The sequence below is a fragment of the Manis pentadactyla genome, chromosome 16 (assembly GCF_030020395.1).
Source record: "Manis pentadactyla isolate mManPen7 chromosome 16, mManPen7.hap1, whole genome shotgun sequence".
NCBI classification, from domain to species: Eukaryota; Metazoa; Chordata; class Mammalia; order Pholidota; family Manidae; genus Manis; species Manis pentadactyla.
The window spans coordinates 8,053,184-8,075,812 of record NC_080034.1 but is presented as its reverse complement, the minus strand read 5'-3'; the positions used below and the strand labels follow the sequence as shown (position 1 = coordinate 8,075,812).

At 34.4% G+C, this 22,629-nt stretch overlaps 1 protein-coding gene across 19 annotated transcripts in view; it reads left to right on the top strand.

Annotated features, from left to right (window-relative positions):
* Window positions 1–22,629, top strand: part of RIMS1 (regulating synaptic membrane exocytosis 1) — a 426,962-nt gene that overhangs the window by 338,144 nt on the left and 66,189 nt on the right. For 10 of the 19 annotated variants that reach the window (XM_057494234.1, XM_057494233.1, XM_057494219.1 and 7 more), the window contains 2 exons: window positions 13,850–13,962; window positions 19,175–19,341. The exons of 4 other annotated variants lie outside the window; for them this stretch is intronic. In XM_057494234.1, the coding sequence (XP_057350217.1) occupies window positions 13,850–13,962; window positions 19,175–19,341 (280 nt within the window). Of the gene's footprint in view, window positions 1–2,913; window positions 2,944–13,849; window positions 13,963–19,174; window positions 19,342–22,629 lie in introns of those variants that run through there. 5 more of the 19 variants (XM_057494214.1, XM_057494215.1, XM_057494229.1 and 2 more) reach the window with 1 other exon arrangement.

Genomic DNA, 22,629 nt, shown 5'->3' with positions numbered 1-22,629 from the left:
AATGTTGCAGATCTAAGAAGATAAACACATTGTTTCAAAGACTAATATGGTAGTTTGTAAATGGGATACTTGGTTATAGAAAAATTAGCATAGATTTTAAGAAGGATCAAATTATTAATAGAAGAATGCTGCTATGGTGAAGTCTGGATTTGTGTTATTTTTTTTAATTATACCCCCTGTTGATAAAGTGTGCTTTTAATACTCAGAGTTGTTTTGAGTATTCATTTAATTAATCAGAAATATACTATCCTATGTGAAACTCTGACTTTCTTTTCTAAAATACAATTAATTCACTGTAATTCTTAATTTACGTGTTTAACAAACTTTGTTTTCTCTGGGAACATTTTGAGAAGAAATTCATGTTTTTAAGACTCAAATTAGCAATAGCTCCAATGAAATCGTTTTAAAAATTTACTTTTAAAAAATAAAATTTGGTGTTTTTAAAATTATGCACTCATGGATTCCTGTTGCACAACTAAAAGAACTACAAATTCTGATGTTTAGCTACAAACTCAGTGTTACTGGCCTTATTTTGCCAAAGATCAATATCCAAAATCTTACGTGTTCCTAAAATTCTTTGCATTTCCTCCAGTTGCTGAAACACTACAGGTTCAAAAGCATATTACATGTAACTCTTATCAGTGAGATTATAGTTGTATTATTTAAGTAGAAATAAGAATGGCTTTTACAAAATCAGTTAGATTTATGCTGGATTTGGATTTTCCAGAAAGCTCATGTTCTATTGTTGATACCAATGTTACTATTTATGATACTCGTATTCACAGTTGTCTTTCAGAGAAATCATCAATTTGTAAGGATTGAATTAAGGTGGGAAGAAAGGAATGACTGAGGATGAAACTGATGGAGTTAATTTTGATATTTAATATCACAAATACAGTAGTAAACCTTTTTCGTTGTTGGAGGTTTCTGAAATTTATGATCTTAAGAGTCATATACATACAGCATTTAAAAAATATGGCAACAAATATGTATTATTACGTCTAAGTGTTCTTCTGTAATTAAAATAGACCTGATTTACTTTACGATGTTAATGTGTCTACTTCAGGATTTGGGTAGAGGATATTGTCTGGCGTCGTCTCATTATGGATCTATTTCAGACTGAACAGACATGACATTTTTGTGGGTCCTAAAATATGTTTTGGAAAGTAAACTTATAATTTGATTCATGGGCTAGACAGAATTTAGCACATTCAACTAAAGTTAATTTCATTGTTGTTCTTAGTGCTGTAGAATTATGTCATTTTTTTCCTTTTGATATTTTTTATTTAACTTTGGTTCTGTCTTCTATTAAGATTAATGCTGAATGCAACTTACTGGCAATTGATTAAGCCCCTACCACACTTGACTTCCTTCCAGTCTTAGCTTTTGCTTGTTTTTTTTGTTTTTAACCAAGGATAGTTCTAGTTTTTAAAAAAGAACTGAGTTGGTGATAATCAGTTGATTGGTAAAAACAAATATTTCAAATGATTTATATTCCTGGATAGTGATACAACTTCTTGATGAACTTATAAAACAATGGTATTAATATACAGTTTCTGGATTCAGTTATCTACATTACTGTATTTTAGGATACATGCCAGGACAATTAGAATGTTTGACTGGATGAATGTTTTTTTCTGTAATTCAGTATCATTACTCTGTCTCTGCACCATAAAAGCAGTACATAGTATTTTAAGGGCTAACATATCATTTGACAAGACATGTTGACATAATTTTCAAAAAAGCAAAAGTTTCTTTTTAAAAATTAGGAACACTTGCCTAATTTGCCACATGAAATCTAATTATGTTAAGGGACATTTGGAGGAAAAGAAGTGGGGCATTTACAATACAGATTTTCAGATAAAGTAGCCCCTTTAAAAAGTAGGTTTAAAATTTAGATCACTCTAGTGTTATATGAAAATTGAGAGAGATTTCCAAGAAATTTCTCTGGTTATATTCCAACATTGTATCCCAGTGTAGTCCTTGTGAGCGTGAGGTTGAAAGCAATGTAATTACTTGCATTTAATGTTACATATATATTTTCTGAAACCAAGTAAGTAATTTTTCTTGTGCTCAACTGGATATCTTAAAGAAGTATTTACAGATCATTCATAAATTAGCACTTAGCGTGCCAGTTATATTTGATGTATTCTGTTACTTCATCTTCTACCTAAAAGCCTAGTGATACTCACCTTCAGAAATATCTAGATGGGCCATTATTTCACAGTAAACAGTGTCCCAACAAGGATGTAGATATAAAGGTTTATGAAATGTCTAACTAATATAGTCTGCAAAGAACAATTTCACTTGCAGATACTTTCTTATACTTATTTGAAAAGAAAAATGGGTTACTTAAATTAGAATATATTTTTAACGTGAAAAATGTTACAGAATATTTTCACAATAAACACAAGAGGCATACTATCCAGTGAAAAATGGAATTTATTTTCTCATTTATTTTATGAAATTTCAAATGACCTCAAATGCTATGATTTTTAAAGTGATAAAGTGTTCATTATGAATATTAGATGTTTTTAAATGCATTTACAATAAAAAGTCACAGCAGATTGAAATTTAAATGTTTTAGCAAAATTGCTGCTGAAATATTTTGTAATTCTTCAAGGCAAGAAAAAATGCCACAAAATATAATTTTCAAATGGCAAACATTAATTTCCCAATGTTTCTGTTTTTATTTTGATCTTGAAATTGTTGTATTCATTCTTTCTTTGGTTAATTTTAGTACCGTATTTGAGACTTCCTCGTGTTCTGTCACTGCGGTTTATCATATCACATTATATGTCATGCATTTTTATTATTCATGCCATTATATTGATTCACATTTCCATGTCTAACTATAAATTTGCTGATTTCTTTCTTTTGTTTCCATCATTATGTGCATTTAATTCATTGAAGAACAAGAAAAATATAATTCTTCCACAAAAGGTAAATATCAATGCAATTTTTTAACCATTTAATATTGTTCCTTTACTTTTATAGCATATGAGTTATATAACTGTTTATTGAAATAATGAGCAAAGAAGTTTTTTTCTCTGCAATGATTTTGTAGGGCATTTGGTATTGTTTGTATTGTGAGCAGTTCACATCAAAGAAAAAAAGGTTAAATTTAAGAGTATTTCTGCTTCCAAATTTGTTTATCCATACTGACAACTAGAAAGCAATTCTCTTTGGAAAATAACATTTTTACATGGTTTTGTTTGTCTGTATTCCCCTGCTCCGAGAGACAGTGCTTGTTACCTTCTGTCCAGAGTAATACCTGATACAAAGGACCAGGAAATCCCTGGATTTCCCTTTCAGGATACCAGTAGCCTCGTGGAATGATTGGCCCCCACTGCAGTCACGCATCTAGGAAGCAGCTGCCTGTTGTTGCTCCTCCTGGCCTCGGCAGTGCTATAATACCCAGCACTCTGTCTTCCTAGAGGACGCGAGAAGAAAGCCATCCAGCCTGCTGCACTGGCGCACTCTGACCTCCTCCCTTATTAGCTCTTGGATCACATTTGATCTTTGGTCTTTGGACTTGAGTTTCAAGTAGTTGCAGACTTCATCCCGCCCGTGTGCTGCCCATACCACGTCCTGTTCAAATGTGTCCTGCTGGGCTAGTCATTAGACATTTGAATATGAGCTTTCAGCTTAATGAAATAATTTATTAATAATGCTTAAAAAGTATATAATTCTGTGTGGTTTAACAAAAATACATTTCCCCAATATTTATGGATTGATGATTGAGCTAATTTGTTGTCCATAGTAACCCTAAGTTAGTCCTGAGAGTAGCATGGACCCAATTTTTTGGATAGTGAAACTCAGGTTCAGAGGGATGAAGAGATTCATCCATTCCCACTGCTGGTGAGTAGTAGACTACCAGCCCCAGTCTCTTATTTTTGGCCTTCTTCCACTGAATTTTAGTGTATCCTGTTTTAATAGGCACAAATCCTAAATATAGTATCCCCACCTCCTAGTATATTGAGGTATGCATTATGTATCTCAGTATTACAGAGTGAAAATGGGAGGTAATACTCAATTACTAATTTTAGTTTGAATTTATAAAAATATATTCTGACACATAAGATATATTCTGGCATACTGCCTGAAATACTAGGTAATAAATACATAGTAATTAAAAATAAAATATTCAATGAGATCAAGATATCTTGGGATCTCTAGATTTTGCATAGATTTCTGGCCATTCTGCATTTTTAATTCAGGTATCAGACACACAACTTTATATTCACTAGTACAAAAATGGACAACGCGTTTGTACTTACATTCATAAGAATTTATTTGGATTTGCAAGAAATTTTGGTATGATAAAAGAATTAAAATTTTATATTGAAAATGGGTCCTGACCTAATTCATTTAGTCAAAAGGAAGAAAAATGTAGTAATTCTTCATTTAAAGAGCTCTTCCATGTATATTATTACCAGCCAAAAGCTATAATTAGCTAATCAAAACAAAACAATTCGTAAGTTGTACAACCTCAAGTCTGTGCAAAGTGTGCACATTTGCAAGGTCACTTTACAGAGTATGTCAGCTTGTTGCATTTTTTCAAGGCCGTTGTGTCCTGGCCAAGATGTATGATCACTCTGCCACGACTTCCTTGGACGCAGGGTGTGGACATGCTTCAGAGAACGAACCACATGTCTGAAAACAACCAAAGAGGCATGTCCCAAAATGCGTCCAAGCAAGGCAGAGAGCAGCAGAGGACGCCCTACCGCCTCTCTGGGACTTACGGGAACACAGCTTAGCCATGAAAGGTTTGAAAAATCCAAAACAGATAGAAGCAAGTTCAATAAATTTCTTTAAAATCAAACTTTAGGCTCACATAGCTCCTAAAAAAGCAAAAAGTTTTGTTTTACATAGAAATCCAGCTTTGGGCTGGTCTTCTACGGGGTCAGTCACATTGGAGCACTGAGTTACTGCGAGCACTGCCTGCAGGGGGAGGACTGGGACCTGCCGTGCTGAGCGGCCAGCGCGGGCTGAGGTGCTCCTGCTGAGTTTGCTTTCAGTGAATTGTAGACAAACTTGTAGGACAATCAAACGTCCCCCTTTGTCCAGGACTGAAACGTTCCCCAAGATGCAAGACTTTCAGTGCTGAAACCAAGACAGCTCCCAGCAAACTGGGACGGTTGGTCACACTGACTGGAGGGGACCAGTACGTAATTGTCCAGCATATATTTATTTATAAAGCATATGTTTGTAAAGCACACAGAGAGAGGGGTAAAACGCTATTAACATTTTCAATGGTAGAGTTTATTGAGAACTTTTATGTCAGTGACACGACTAAGAGTGTTACATATTTACCTCATTTTATTTTTACAACAGCCTGAGACATGACTATTAACGTCCTCATTTTCCAATTGAGAAAGCTAAAGCTAAGAAAGATTAAAACTTGGCCTTTTGTCACTCATTCCTTTGGTAAGGGGTGGGACTGGGAACTAGACTTGAGCCTCACTCCAAAGACCTCTTAACCAGTTCGTTCCACCGGCTCTGCACTGCGCATACAGCAGCCCCTGAGTCCCCACCGTGCATGCAGTCCTGCACCGTCGCGGCCACAGCAGGCGCCCCCTGTAAGAAGGTGCTGTCTCCTGTTTTACAGAAAGAGAGCCAGAGGGCTGAAGGGGATACCTGAGGTCCCAAAGCTTCTCTGAGGCTGAACCAGATTTTGACTCCAAAGCCCATGGTCTGTCCACTGTCCCACGTTGCTTGGGCATCTGCCTCTCAGCAACACTAGGACCTTGAACAGGTCTGCGTCCCCTGATGGGGTCCTCGGGTCCCTCCTCCCCCTGATGACCCAGTTCTTCACTACTCAGCTAGCCTTTCAAATTACTGTGCAACCGAGAAAGCAAAGCCGGAGTATTTGAATAAAGATGCGTTCTCTGGGTGGAAAAGTTAACTGAGGTACTTAGGTGCTCACACTGTGTTACTTACCTGTTACCTCTGTGTTGGAAGCTGGGAGGCCGTATCATTTTAGGCTTCACAAACTGCTTTATAGGCATATTTTAAATTATTCATTCTAAAAGTAAGCCACTTTTTCCCTCTCTGCTACATTTCTTGGACAGTTTTAAAGAGCCCATGAATGTAGTTTGGGGGCATCGAAATAATGATAGAAGAAGATCAAAACAGAACCTGAAATTAAATGACTTCAAGGTGAGAAAAAATGTTATTAATCATAATAAAAGTCTAATTTATATGCCTTTGGGTAGTATTTCTTAAGTGCATTTGCTTTTTGGCTTTTGGAAGCAATTTTGAATCCTGACAAAACACATCATACGACATTTGCTGCAAAAATGTATTTCCTAGACCAGAAAAAATGTGTGATTTACACACACCAAGAGAATAAAAGTCAATTAGAGTTGAGGTGATTATATGATTCAAACAAAAACAAAGAGTGAAGTAACACTCCTTGCATTTTGTTTACCTGTCTCACTAATAAAATATATAATAAATATTGTAACCAGGTTATAGGGGCTATTTAAGCATTGTCTCTCATCAACTCTATTTTGAAGTACAAGTTTCTCTAAGAAATGCTCAAATAAATTACCTGTACTTTCCTTTTTTTAAATGTTGACAACAGCTTGAATGCTAAGTCATGAAAATACAATTTTTATGGAATGATTAGCATTAATATTAATTAGGTGCACTTATATTTAGAAAGTGGAAAATACTTTAATAATTTTCTGTTATATTAGTTATTGTATAGATAACAGCATATTATGGCTGTGAAACACATTATAGGAAAAATTATATAATTTGACTTCTGCTAAAATTAGTAAACCAGTTTGTGTATTCTTCTGAAGCAGCACTATTTTAACAATCATTAAATAGAAAAGATTTTAATTTCTTTTTACATTTTTATTAGATGTATTTATTTAGTAGGTGCATATTAGGCCGAGTGATTCATGTCCTGTTACTGGGTGTTAAGATCTTGAAGGCTCAAGTGTCTTTATCGTTTAGGGCTTTGCTTTTCCTGAACACATATTATGAATACTTATGAATGTTCATAAATATTTAGTGTTCCATTAGTAAAAGTGTCTAATTTATCTCTTTTTTTTTTCACCACAAACCCGTAAATACAGTTACCATTCTAGCCTTCTCTTTAAACTTTAGGGTCATAGACAGTGAAGCAGCCTATTTAAAACAGTTCAAACTATTGCTTTAACCCTATTTTCCCATTTGCCTGATTCAAATGTGGTTATTTATAACAGCATTATAACCTTTTAAAAGTTAACAATATTTAACATTTATATCAACTAAGCCTCAACTTGCAAAAATGCTCCCTTGAGAGAGTACACCGCTACCCCTTTATTCCTGGGATTTGGGGAGAAAGTGCAGAGGAAAATAGAAGACAGATTTCTAGCTATGGATAGACTCTAGTTTTTTTCCTCTACAGGTATATATTTCCCCTAAATATTTTTTACAAACTAAAATATTTGTAAATAACTTTTTATAGAAAAATGGGAAGAGACTGTCAAAAAATTGGCATTGAGTCCAGCAGTTATTCCACATCAAAGTTATGCCTCTCAGCATAGACTCTGTTTTTGTTTCAAAAACAAAAGTTTTGCCTTTCAAGATAAATTCTGTTGCCATCAGTGTAATTGGAATAATGAAAAATGATGGACAACATATTAGCACTTGGAATAAACAGCATGACCCATCAGGGAGTAATTTTGTTATTCCCTCAAAGAAGCCTTGATTACAGGGGCTGCTCTTCACAAGATGGTGTTTTTAGCAGCTCGGAAGGAAGGCTGTTCCCCCTCTCAGAATGGAAATACATTTTGAAAAGCTACTTAACTCTGTGTAACTGCAAAAGGGCAAAGCGCAGTGGCAGATTCTTTCATCAAAACCCTGACTTTCTTAGCTGTCAAGCATCTGACTAGTATTTTGAGTGTTTGTCTGGAGCTTAGCAGTTTGGAGACTGAAAGGGAGTCTGCAGTTGGAAATCCTGAGCTTGGTTTTGGACAGTTTAGTAAAAGTCAGCAGGCTGAGACAAAGAGTGGTCTCATGATTTTGGCTGTAATGCGATTTGAGTGATTATATATACAAATTACCTGTTTACTTATGCCAGTATTCCATTTTGATTATCTGTACCAAAACACAGGTTATTTTCTTAAAATTCCTTAAAAGCAATGTGATATTTTCACTTAATGTGTTATTTCCCTATGTTTTACGTTTCTCATGCCACATAGATGCCATCTTCTGTTTTATTGCTTGTATTATTATAGCATAATCCTTAACATCCAACATACAATGGTGAAAGGGATACAATTGGGCATATTTCTACCCTTGAAAATTAAAATGTCTTTATTCTAGGAATGGCCCAGAACTTGGGCATTTTTGTATAGTCAAGTATTTTAAGCACCCTAATCTTTATGTATATTTGCTGTGCATGTGCAGGTAGGGTAGAGGGTATATAAGAATTACTTTGCAGTTGTTCACTGTACTGTATGACTCAGAAGTAAGGATGAACATGCAAGGAATATGTTATCTTTTAATTGGGGAAAAAAGATAGAAAATAATAGTGTAAAATACACTGGTGAACTTTTCTTTCCCGCAACATCTATTGTTTTGGTAGAAAGGCCAGTTCTAAAATGCTGGAAATTAGGTAATGCAGCAAGAGAGCAAGCCATTGTGGTTCTCCGTTTTTTGAAAATATGGGGGGAAAATCCTTCACCAATAACCTAGTGAAATAATTTAGAATCATAGAGTACAACAGCTGGAAGTTTACTCTATGCAATGTCTTCACTTTACAAATAAAAGCTCTGTAGCAGAGAAACATCAAGAAGTGACCACGGCAATACTGATGAACCAATGAGCGGCGATCATCTGAAACTATGATTTATTTATGCCTACTCATTCCCAGGCCTGGGTTCTTATCAGTTTAATAAATTGCTTCCAGGTATATGGAGAATTTTTATACATCTTAACAGTTTATATTCCTCTAAAGTCTAAAAAACTTTGAGTAGAGACCAGTATTGTATTTTTTAATTTTCAGATATCAAACCATCTCCCTTCCAATTCAGGCTGTGTATAGTTTATAAAGATTACAGTTTCAGTTAGCTACATTTTTTCTTCTTTTATTACATTATAATCTCCATGCTTCATATTATGTCATTTCTTGTATTTGAGTTCCCACTCTCAGTGGTTTTTTAAAATAAAATGTTTCAGAGAAGGTATTTATTTTTTAATGATCTCAATAATTGAACAATTGTAGGTATTTCCTTCATATATTTGATTCTCCTTGACAACTTCCAGGTACATGGTCATTTGTCATTGCTCCTTCTGAGACACGCATTGGAGCAAAGACGGTGTTCCACTATCTCAAACTCTGATTCCCGCTAAACAGCAAGAAAGCAGAGGTGTCAGTGTTTCTCTTCTCAAAGTGTGGTAGCGCATTGTAGCTAACTAGCAAGCTGAGCTATCCTGCCCAGATGTTATAATTTATCACTTTTGTAACCTTGTTATAAAATAAAATACAGTCATTATACTCCAATATATTTAATAATGTAGAAATACTTATTCTTCTTTTACACTCAGATTTCAACTAGAATACTAGAAAATACTAGATGATTCAACAATATATTGTATGGATTATCTTCTTTGCCTATAAACAGACATTTGAAATGCCAGATTTGTGTTAATTTCTAGATGCATAGGGAAAAATATGAAAAGCTTAAAGATTTGAAGGTCAGAGTAAATTTATCTTCATATGATTGTAAATTCATGCATAATCTTAACATATTCATGAAAGTTTAATGTTTAAGTTATAATTATAATTAAATTAAACATAATTATAATATTTGTGATATTTTTAAGCAAATCACAAATATCTATAAGTCAAAGGAGTGTCCCAGAAAATCACATTTTCTTTGTAGGAGGTGAAATTTTTCAGTGATGGGTTAGGGAAGATTTATTAAAGATTCTTAAGCATATTCTTTTTAAGTAACAGGCCTCTTTAATAATCTTATGAAAGGGATCTAGAAAAATGGATGTAGGCACAAACACAATATTTGCAAACAATTTCAGCTTCTTTGTAGTTTCATCAAAGGTCATCCATACATTAGATTAAGAATTCTTAGCAAAGCATAAGACGTGAAGTAATTAATGTCTTTTTATAATAATATCTGTATTTCCATTAGAAAATTGTAGTTATAGACTTTTTCAATTATATTTACTTTTCTCAGTTTGCTGCTTCAGAGTTGTTCCCATTGAGTTTAGAAGACAAGAAATGATTTGATTAGTATGGTTTTAATTTAACTGCTAAAAACGTTCTAGTTTTATATTTTCTTAATTGTAATGTTGAGTTGCTATTTGATAAATTTATATTCATTTGATTAAAATGTCAGTGTACAGAGAACAATATGTAAAGTTTATCTATAGTAAATGAATTAAGTTCAATAAATATTTTTCAGGTAAATATCTGCTTTTTTAAAAGCAGTTTATTCAACATCAAATACATCCTTCAGCTTGTAGACTGCATAGTGAAACATTCCAACTTAATGAAACTCTATATAAACATGTTAATTACACCTCAGGGGCTAAGGAGGTGAATTGTTTATGTTACTATCACTCTATTTGCAGTTATAGCTGAAACATAGTCTATAGGAAACATCCTTATCTGACTATTATTTGTAACCTTACATTGTCATTAAAAAATGAACGTGATAATTATGTTTGTTGTAGATAATGAGATGGATTATTTAACTCACTAGTAGGTGGAAGTTTGGGAATTAAAAAAAATAAAAACCTAAAAATTCCCCAATTTTTCAAATATTTTCTAAAGAAATAGCAACTGGCATTTTAATAATTGTTTTAGTTTACAATGCTATCAACTTTGGAATGCTCCTAAAATGTGAATTTAGTGTTAGGATTTCTGGGAGAGTTGAAAAATATTTTTTTCATATTTTAATTTTGCTGTTGGCATTATAATCGTTAATATAAAACCTTTAATGTTAAACAGTAGTTATACTTTTCCAAGTAAAATTTGAGCTCTCTAGGATGTGGGAAATAAGAGATAATCAGGATTGAGTTCACTTGTAATCATTACTAAGTATCTGTTATTCTCTGTATAAATCATATACATTGATAATCACATCTTCTGGTTCAAATTTGTGATAAATATTCTATTTTAATTCATAAATTTCCCTTAACCATTCAAATTGACACCAATAATCCAGAAATAATGTCATTTTATTTCACTTTATACAGCTGAAAAATAAAGTGCAAAATAAGCAAAATATTTAGAAAAGTTGAAGTATTTCCAAATTCACACTGAAGCTTCTTCACTAATGTTTATAAAAACAGTTTTACTGCAGCCTGATAGCTTGTATAACAATTATTTCAGAACACACACTAATATACATATATCAGGAAATAATGAGAAATACTTTTTTGGAGTGTGACTTATATGGAATTATCTGACTCTTGAGATGAGTAAGTAAATGATAAGCTGTTTGCATTTTGCTGTGTTCTTGGGAATCGGAGAGCAAGTAATGAGGGTAACCTTGCAGCTGCTGCTTTGCTGGGGAGTCCAGGGCATATACTCACAATTTTGAGTCAAAATTAATTTGAAAACTTTCCTTTGACAGATTAAAAAGATGTTAACTGTCATTTATTTAAGAATAAAGATAATACATTAATCATTTGTGGAAAGTCTAAGTGAAGGCATTAAAAACTATTTTCGGATTCACTTCAGTTAGGCTACCACTGTCTTCTTATGATTTAGTTTTGAGTTTTGCAAAATAAAGATGTAAATGCAGTCATGTCACAAACTACTATGTAATCCTATTTCGAGAACTGAGGTGTTATCCTCAGAAGGTTAAGTCCCCAGAACTGTTTCAGACCGCTGCAGGACAGCAGCCTAGGAAGCAGCCTCTTCAGGGCCAAGTAACTGTCCTCTGTAGGAATTTCATGACACTTCAAGTGAAGTTCACAAAGCTGTGGGCTAATCAATGTCAAAATTTTCTTAAAATGAAAATATCATTTGGTGAGAATACTTAGCTAACATCATTTAAATTTATTTTTGCACAAGTAGAGGTTGCTTTGAGGCTCTAAGCTCATAGAGTACAACTGATCACCATTCATCTGACTTCCTCAAAGTTTGTAGCAAATGACTAAAGTGCCAACACCACAGGCAGAAGAAGGAGAGAACAGATATTTGTATAGGTGCTTCCATTTTGTCTGGCTTGCTATAAATACAACTCACACTTTCTAATAATTTTGTCTTGGTTCCTGATTCCTCTCAAGTAGCCTTTTGCTTTATAATATTCATTCTGACACCGTACATATTGTCAGGTAATTAGTAGATTTCTGAACTGCTCTTCTCAAGTTCTCCACTGACCCATCCTTTAATCATCATAGTCATTAATTACTGTCTCAGAAGTCAATATTTTCAAAGCAAATGTGTGTCATTGTGTAATTCACATAACTATGATGTTAGGGATTGATGCTATCGAATTCACTGAATTGGCAAAGCTAAACATCAAGTAATTTGATGCTAAAAGTATGATTTGCAGGTAAAACATTTACCTGCAAATTTCAGACTGTCTGTTTCTTGGGCTATTAGTCTGTACTTAAACACACAATAAAAGCTACATATTAGTTTTTATAATGGGTTGTCAGTGTCTTTTATCAAGGAAGATAGGCCATGTTTAATCATTGCAATGGAAAAATTTATCAGCCGGTGTCTTTATAACATGCTTGTAAAACATGAAATCAGCTACCAGATCAGTCAGATATATCAACATTTCCATTGTCCTTTAAGTCATTGGGCTCCTTCCAGAAGCCCCACTACATTAATCATCAGAAGATGTGTTTTTGTATATGTATATGTGTATATACACAACTTAAAAATAAATCTTATCTCTTTTTTCAGAGATTGAATGGTCTGGGAAATTGGCAAAAGATAAGTTTTAAGAAATAAACATAGGTCTCAAAAAGACTGGTGTATGTTTTGGAGACTTCACTCTATACACAGTGTACCCTTCACTCCTTGTTCTTTTTCACTTGTAAAAAATCAAAGGCAGGGTCTTGAAGCTAAGCTGATTATGATGGATTCTGACTTAAAACTACTCATACTTTATTAAAGTCTATAATTCCCATCTAAACAGTCACTTAGCAGATGAGTAAACACTTAAATAGAATACATTTCTGTACATACTACAAGGAGCTAAGAATTTTCTAACATTTTCAAAACATGAATTTCATATACATGGACAGACATAGCCATGAGAAATGGAAAACTGATTTTTCTCTCAATAAGTACATTTTTAAGACTGACAAATATTCATGAAAAGCTACTGGTAGAAATTAATGATTTTAATAATAATGCCTCAGAAAAGCAGATGCGTATAAATCAGAGCATTTTTTATGTGACTACCATTAGCTGAGGATGCTCAGCAGGTGTGGGCATGCCTGTAAGCACGTGCATACATGTGTGACGTGTTCCATATGCGTATTTGTTTTCTCTCTATATGTGCATATAATGACCAGTTCAGTAAATAGAAAGTGTATTTTCATGGTTACATTTGGTTTCACATAATCATTTACTTGAAAATGATTTATTTAAATCGAAAATATTTCCTATCAAGCGAAGAAACAGGGTCCCTCTCTTACTAACATTCATGTTCCTCATCCTGTGTGATTCGAGTCATGTGCATCTCCAGATTAACAGTTGCTAGCATTGTATATTCTACATTTTGTTTGACTTATTAACCATGTGTTATTTCTAAATTTCATTTAATTGAAGTTGTGTTAAAACACATTGAAATCTTAAGCCATTCCATTTCTAAAAAGTGCTTCACCCGTTTTAATGGGCTTCCGTTGTGTGTTTTTGCAGCGAGCTTAGTAGTGGAGGAGCGAGCAAGACAGATGGAAATGAAGGTGCACCGATTTAAGCAGACTGCAGGGTCTGGTTCTAGGCAAGGACTCGATCGCGAGCAGTATTCCAAGGTAAAACCTGTAGTCTCCAACCAGTAGCTTCCCTTTTAAAAAATGTACAGTGTGTGTAGCAGGTAGGACTCATCAGCACCATGTTAAACAAGAGAAATTACCAGTCAGGTGACAGTCTTGCACCATAACCTCTCTCCTCTTCATATTTTCACAAGATACATAACTTTTAAAAGATATTTGTTAACATGGATTTGATGGTTTTTTTCTAAAAAGAAAATTTAAATACTTGGTATTAAAGTCAGTTGATTGTCAGTAGTCAAATTTGCATAAATAAGCAAACTATGTGAAACTATTTTATTGCTAATCATTTAATGTTGCATATAAGGTGTTAAGATATACATTTATACTCTTAAATATTATTTTAGGTTGATATTTACTATCAAGATGTGTTAGTGAATGACAAGTCATGCAATGTGAGATTTCTTACTGATATTTCTTTAGTAAGAAAAGTAAGTGATTTCAAACTCTTAGAAACTAAAACCCACACAATTTCAAGTTGCAATAAACATTTAACATGTATTTTAATATTATTTTGTAAGCATACACTAAGAGGTTTATAAACTGCTAATTAGCATATATTTCAGTTAAGATATGCATAGAATTTTATACTTCATGAAGCAATTTTAGGTATATTACTTTATATCTCTTTTTTAGAAAACTACAAAAGTGGCAGTAGTCATTATAAGAGAACCTGTGTTATAATTTGATGTAGGGAATCCCTTTTGGAAGTAATGACCTTTAAAATTCAAAATTAAAGTTCAAAACTAAATCAGTATCGTTGGCTTGAAATATGAACCTAGAAAAAAAAAACACTTTTTTAAAATACTGGAGTTGTTTATTGTGTAGTCGGATGTTCAGAGACTAAAACCAAAAAAAATGAGTTGGTTCCAAAATCTGATCTGTCACCAGACAACCCCTGTGCCCTGTGTGTTGGGTGCCGTCTCATCACTTTACATCTTAAGGTCGGCTGCAGAGAGATCTCCAGCTGAGACAGTGCCAGGGTCACTGGTTCATGAGGCCCAGTTCCCTGGGAGCCTGAAACAACATTTTAAAAAGTAGAATCAATAAAGAAAAAAAAAAAACTCCGTAAAGTATCTTGGTGTTCCACAGAGCTGCTGGTGCCAACTGCACCTCTCCTCTCTGCATAGTCTTTATGGTATCACGACTCGGTCAGCCTACTTGTCTGTCGTCTGTATGGGTATCACCATCTTTTTGTTTTCATGCGTTACAAGTGCTTTAAGAACTAGAAGGCAGCACAGTTGAAGTTTTCTTCCTCCACAGTTGGATGCAATTTTGAAAAGGTTCTCTGAACTGAAAATGCTTCATTAAAGCTGGAAATGCTTTATTGATGTCTTAGCATTATGTCAAAGGATGTGGTCAAATAGAATAGCAGGGAGATGGAGGGCCAGTGTAGGAAGCAAGAAAGAGGTGAATAAAGAATCAGGGTTAGATACCAAAAGCCTTTCTGGATCTTTCTGAACTAGGACTCTAATCATTTATCAGTTACTCAAAAAATTCTACAAGATGAAGGGCCCCAGAAATCTAAACCACCATGAATATTTATAGTCATAATAAATCAAAAAATGCTTCTTGTTGGGGAGATAACAAATTCTCTGACTCAGAAAAATTTAGAACTTGGAAATACCTCAAAGCAATCTTCTTTTCCAGCATCCTTATTTACCAAATTTATGAAAACTGAGGCTCATTCTAAAGAAAGGAGGTAATTTGCCAAAATTAATAAAGCCTTTCTGTGGAGTGAGTAGCCCTAGAGAGCCCTAGAACTCCTGATTTGGAACTTAGGCACCACTTTGTTCTCTTATTACATCGCTGAAACCTACACTTGACTCCAGCTTGATTCAGAGATCTTCTGTGGCTGCTAATTTGCATTTAATTAAATTACCATATTCCATCTTTCCTCCCGCCTTTCTCTCTCATCACATTTGAACGTTAAAAAGAAAAAACACTATCTTCAAACGTGTTATTGTTGCTCTTACTACATAAATTTCTATTCTATTTCACAAATAAAATTATGAATTGATAATCAAAGACATGGTATCTTTAAAAAGTTGTAAGAACAGAATAAGAAAAAATATATAAGATAAAATAACAGTTTGCTTCTTTTTTATCTTTTATGTCAAATAAAAGATAAATACTCTCCATAGTTCTAATAATCATATTATGGCCTAATGCTGACAATAAAAATTTTAAATAGGTTTTAGTAGCCATTTCAGTTAACTCAGATGTCTCTCATATACTTGAGAAATTCTTCCCTATTTTGTATCCTAGTACCCCAACCTTTTTATAATTTACAAAGATCTATTTTTATTCATGTAACTGAGAACCAGTATTGCCATAAATTTAATGTGTTACATTTTGTACTTTCTTCCTTTATTTATTCTTTTTTAAATGTTTTGTCCATTTCACATTATGGATGAAGCAATACTCCTTAGTTGAAATGCTCCCAAATTAGAAATTGGTTAACCATTCTCAAAGTATTTATAAGCAAATACCAGAAGAGCTAGATTTTCTTAAGGGCAAAGAATTGCAGGATGCATGTAGTACAGTTCCTGCGAAGTTCCAAAGCTGGTGCCTCCTTTAAAACACTGAATGACCCCATCTCCATCCTAAGTAAGGGATTAGCATTAACTTTGCTTTTGAAAAAAATCACAAAACTGCTTTGGTATCCCTAAAATACGAGCCCATGCTAATTTTTTACTTACCTATAAAAATAGCAGCCCTGCACCGACAGCCTCCTCTCACATCAGTGACTCACTCCCTGCTGTCTGATCGGTAGGAATTCCTCCCAGGGATACTATGTTCCTCAAAATACAATTAATGCATGTCCATTAAAATACTTAATTGTTAAATAGGAAGTTTAACAAATTATGCCAGATGAAAAGGCAAAGTGATTATTTAAACCCTTAACAGATTTTGAAAAGGAAGTAAATAAAGTAATAAAAGGTGAATATGAACGTGTTTGATTTCCTTCAAATTGCCCATGTGAAGAAAACTCTGATGTGGTGTCAGGATGGGTTGTTTTTACCCTAATATAGAAAAATTTTATATGGCATTCATTCTTTCCAAATTCTCCTTATATCTCTTTGCTGGAATAGCAAAAGCCCATATAACAAGAAGCTCAAGGGACAGATGGCTTATAGAAAAGGGGGATGTCTCTGGTTGGAGAAGTAGTTCCATGCACACTCACATAGCCTTACGCTACAGTCCACGCTGCTTTGTGCCAAGTAAGGGGGCATTTGCTCTGGGCGCCAACACAATGCCAGACCATCTTTTACAAATGGATAAATTTTTATTGTATGAGAAACTAATTCTTTCATATTCTCTTTATGGATAAGCTATCATTTCAATATGTTTGGAAACATTCTAATAATTACATGATATATCTACTTAGCAAAATAGTTTCAAAAACAAGTAACAGAGAAGTTAAAGTTGTGTCCCACTAACATGTTAAATCCAGGTACTCCTACATGCGCATATTAAGTTTTTATTGCATCTACTCTGTAAATAAAAAGCAGTTCTGATTGAAATGAGCCATGTCAGTAAGCTTCATGCTATCAGATGTGACAGTCTGCTGGTAAAATATGGTCACATTACTTTGAATACATCATTTTAAATCATATTAATTTTAGATCATAATGAAGTTTTATAAATAGCTCAATTCTGGAAATAACATAAATACCCTTTTGAATTGTAATTTAGCATATGGCTTTCAAAAACAAATCACACAATTATGAAAAAATTATTTGGAAAGGTAACTTTATAAATGTTCTATAAATTTGAAATTGTTTTCATGTGTGATGTGAAATTCTTTGCCCACTACATCCACATGAGAGGTGAAGAATTACAGCCAACATTTTAAGTACCTTAGAGCTGAACTGCTCTCACCTAAGAGATTATTAAATAAACATGATTCCCTTCTCTAGGATTTTTCAAAAATATATTGTCTTTTATTTCTTTTTGCCTGTACAGATCCAGGTTTTAGCATCAGTTCATTTAGTATACTTCAGCAAGAAAATTGCTTATACAAATTTTTAGAAATAGAGTTCATTTTGGATTCATTAAAACTCATCTGATAGGGAATGTCCAAAGATGGATGAGTTTTTCTACAAGTTTAACAAACATTTGATGTTTTCACACCTTAATGCATAAATACAAAATTAAATCATTTCGTAAGACACTTGAATATCCAGTGTATAGTCATATGTTCCTCTTAGTTATGTGTTCCTGTGTTTTATATAACAAATTATATTATCTTATCTTCCAGTATCTCAGATAAGAGAATCACTTATATATTAGTTACTTTTAAATATATGATTATAGAACTACTATTTATTATAATTAAAACACACATAAAAATAATAATATAGAGTATTTAAAGCTCTTTAGTGTGTGATCTGTTGCAACAAGAGTGAAGTACAAAGAAGAGTAGATTAACTGCTTTGACAACTTTGCATGTTTCAGTCTTTTATCTGATGATTTCTAATATCTTAGGTAATTAATACAAAAGACAAGTTTAAAGACACATTTAAATTAACATATAGTATACATTGAAATTTTACAGAAATCCCACTATTTACTTTCAACACTGAGTTGGTTGTTTAAATCCAAAAATGTCTGTTAAAGCATAATAGAAGGGAAGCCAAAGTCCAGCCTTGCCCCCATTCCTTTACTCATCTTTGGCCCAGCCCCACAGCCTAAATGTCAGCCCTTGTTTTGTGAAGAGAGATATTTTTTGGAGAAATTTGAAATAATGGGATTCCTACAATAGGGAAAGTATGTGGGTAAGTTGAATAAGTTTAGAAAGAATCAAACACAAACAGATGGGCATGGTCTGTACCCATGGGTAGAGTAGAGGGTGAATAGTCAATAATGAAAACAAAAGCCATAAAAGAGAAACCTGTATACTAGAAAAATATATAGAGAGAGTTTTGAGGGTCTTTTCCACCCAAGCATTTAAATTTTTTGTTTAATTTATAATTCAGCCTTTAAAAACCATTTTTTACCATTCAAAGGAATTAGGACTTTTGCATTGGAATCATATGCATCAGTGTTTTAGGTTCTTGTAGATCCACACCTGCTTTTACAAAGGCACACCTTCCCATGGTGTGCGCCGAAGTCTTTGACCTCACCATGTATGTCTCTCTTTCCCACCATCTGATGATGGAGCTCACGCTTTCTTGTTTTTAATCTTTAGTATAACATACATAGAGATCAGTACAGAAGCTGTGATAACGTCTCTGCCAAATCATCAGATAGTGATGTCAGTGATGTGTCCGCCATTTCCCGAACCAGCAGTGCCTCACGCCTCAGCAGCACAAGCTTTATGTCAGAGCAATCTGAGCACCCCAGGGGCAGAACCAGGTGAGTCGGCAACACTTTCTATCAACTGGGTCTGTGTCCGTGGTATAGAAGTGCACCTTGCTTCCTCAGTAGTCTGGCTTGTAATACAGGTTAGGGCAAGTAGCAGAACGGATTCATTAAAATCATTGGGACTGGAGTGGGTTGAGCATTTCTTAATCACCTGTTGACTGTTTGGCGTCTACTGCTTAGTTTATAACCATAGTCATAATTTTAGAAATTGCTCAGAGTCACATTTGCAAGACTTCCTTCTAATATGATGAAATCCACAGAGCATCCTTAGGTCTGGTGTCAGAAAGCTTTTCCTGTAAAGGGTCAGAGAGGACGTATTTCAGGCTGTGGGGACGGTCTCGGTCGCAGCTGCTGTAGAATGTCGTAGTGAGAAAGTCACACAAATGAGCGTGGCTGTATTCCCATAAACCTCTGTGCAAAATGCTGGAAGTGGGCTGCGTTTGCCCCTGGGCTGTAGTGTGCTGATGTCCTCTAATTCCATAGAATTTGGTCTGCTTTCAGGGTAGGAATGAGTGCACGCAGCAGCAAAACACATGTTCCTTATGCACCTTACGTGAGTTGTCAGAAATCACATGAAGTTTGTTTAAATCACTGACAGTCTCTTGTGTTCTTATGAGGCAAGTATCCTGCAAAGGGAAAAGAGCTCAGGGACCCAGGTGTCATCGTAAGGAAAGCAGATTCAATATGTACAAAATGTAAAATAGCAGTTTGTGACTAGTTTCCAGAAACAGGAGTTTCATTGAAGGAATTTGAGGGATTGATGAGAGGCCCAAGAAATATAAATGTACAGAGTAGGAACAATTACCTTTCTAATCCTCTGAAAGACTGACAGTATCTCACATTTTGAGGATGTACAATAAAATGTACCGAAGAGCCTCCCTCAGGCTTCTTGTATTTCTGTGCACCTGATTCATCTGTTGAAGCAAGTTGAGAGTAATTATCTTACTGTTAATTAACAAAGTCATACTCTGATGACCTAATGAGCAATTTCAAATGATACAAATATTAACAGAACATGTTTCCTCTCTATTTCTGATATTCTCAGCATCTGGTCCCAATGAGATAATAAGTTCTCTAATGTTAAGAAATAAGTAGATGACCTAAAAAAAATTGCCCTATTGAGGTGCTTAGGGTCAAGGTGAATATTATTCTAGTAGATTCCTTTTCATTGAATATTAATAAGACATTATGTCTTCAAATGTATTCAGCTTAGCAAGAATGTCAGTAAATAGGGCTTACACAGGGACTTTTTCACTTGTAATCACTGAAAACAATTTACTAAATAATCTTAAAACCATAAATCCTGAAGTAATTTTTATTTACATTCACAAGAGAGCCAAGTGCCTTGAATCCTATACACTATAAGGTATTATGAGTCAGTGGAACTCATGCTATCAACCAATTTCAAGAATAATTTGTGGGTCCACTGTCATTTTCTTGAAATTTCAGGAAATGGGATTCTTCAAAACTTTATCTTTGGGAAAAATTTGGCTATGTGCTTGTTGAGGAAGAAAGAGAATAGAAACTTCAGGCAGCTTCAACCAGAGAGTATGATGTCAGGCAAAGAGGATGGGGAGAAACTTCATGGTGCTGGACTGGAGCGAATGGTACCTTGCGGGAAACATGCCAGTTTAACAGATGGACCCTGATGGGAACTGTATCCAACAAAGAAGGGGATTCCTCACCTCCTTCTTTCTTACATATGACTTTTCTTGTTCATTGAAGGTGGTGGGGAGAGGGGTAGACCTAAAAAGGGCACACGTACAGTTCTTAATGACACATCAGTTTTCTCTGGGCATTTCTCTGTTCTCAGCTTTCTTTTCCCTTCCCTGTAGTGGAGAACACGTAGAAGCTGAGTTACTTTTATGTAAGTGAGGTACGGAAACGCAGGCACTAACGCTGGTGGCTCACCAGTTTCCCCTTAGGCTAATTTGAAGAAGTATTTTATTTTTCTTTTAGTCCTATACTTAAGGTCAGTGATTCCTCAAATGTACATACTGGTTTCTAAGAACACTTAGGAGGAAAAGTGAGATAGAGAGGAAAACAGGAAAAAAAATGAGATACAGGGAGGGCAGGTTCTCCTTCTGACATTCAGAGTCTAGTAATTTTTTCATATACAGCTGACCCCAGCACAGGGGTTGGGGCACCGACCCCCATGCAGTCAAAAGTTCATGTACAATTTTTGACTCTCCAAAAACTTAAGTACTAATAGTCTATTGTCGACCAGAAAGAAGCCTTACCAATAACATAAACAGTCAGTTAACAGATTTTGTGTATGTATTATATACTGTTTATTCTTAAAATAAACAAAGCTAAAGAAATGAATGTTTTTTCAAATGCTCACAAATCTCCAAAAAATTTCCGGTATATTTATTTTAAAAAATCTATAAGTGGAACCATACAGTTCAAACCGGTTTTGTCCACAGGTCAACACACACATGCACACACACAGAGTTATCTCCATCATCAACCATGTGGTAGAAAACTGAGAGGGGGATTTGGGGAAAAAAAGAAAAAAGAACAAGATAACATCAAGGTTAAAATGCCATGTCTCACTGATCAGAACAAGGGTGCAGACACTTCAGCTTTAAGAATTCCCTGTTCTAACACTGTGGGGAACATCTTTCATTTTCAATATAGGGCCTCTTCTCATTTCTTCTTTTATTTTAGTAACTAACATCTGCATAGGTTTTTAAATTCTAGTTTTTCAAGTTCATCGTGAAAAGGTGAACAGGTCCAGTCGGTCGTGATGATAGGATATATTATATGTCATGATTAGTAGCAACTTTTGAGTTCCCATCATGTGTACAGACTACATTCTCTTCCAAGACTGCATTAAAATAAAATATCTAGACCACCCACTCGAGATTATAGTCAAGAGTTTGAAACCTATTTTTATATTCTGGTTCCATATATGTATCTTTGTTCAAATGTTCCTGTAACAGAAAACTGTTTTATTGTACCTTGTCTTGGATGAATTTCAGTCTGGAAGTCAACAAAAGATTTAAAACATCTTAGCATTTGTTCGAACCCTAAAAGTTAAACAAGTACCCAGTATTGTCATGCAGGGCTATAGGAAAAAGCCACACGACATGATATTATTCACCATATAAAACTGTAGTATGTAGGCACTTAAAATAGTGTCAGTCTCCTCTGTCCAACTATGTGATGAACCAAGGAAATGTCAAGATAAGGCATCTGAAATGAGCAGGTGTCACACAGCCTTCTGTGGAGTGTAGACCAGTGGCTTCCAAAGACTTCGGCATTTCCCTATTAATG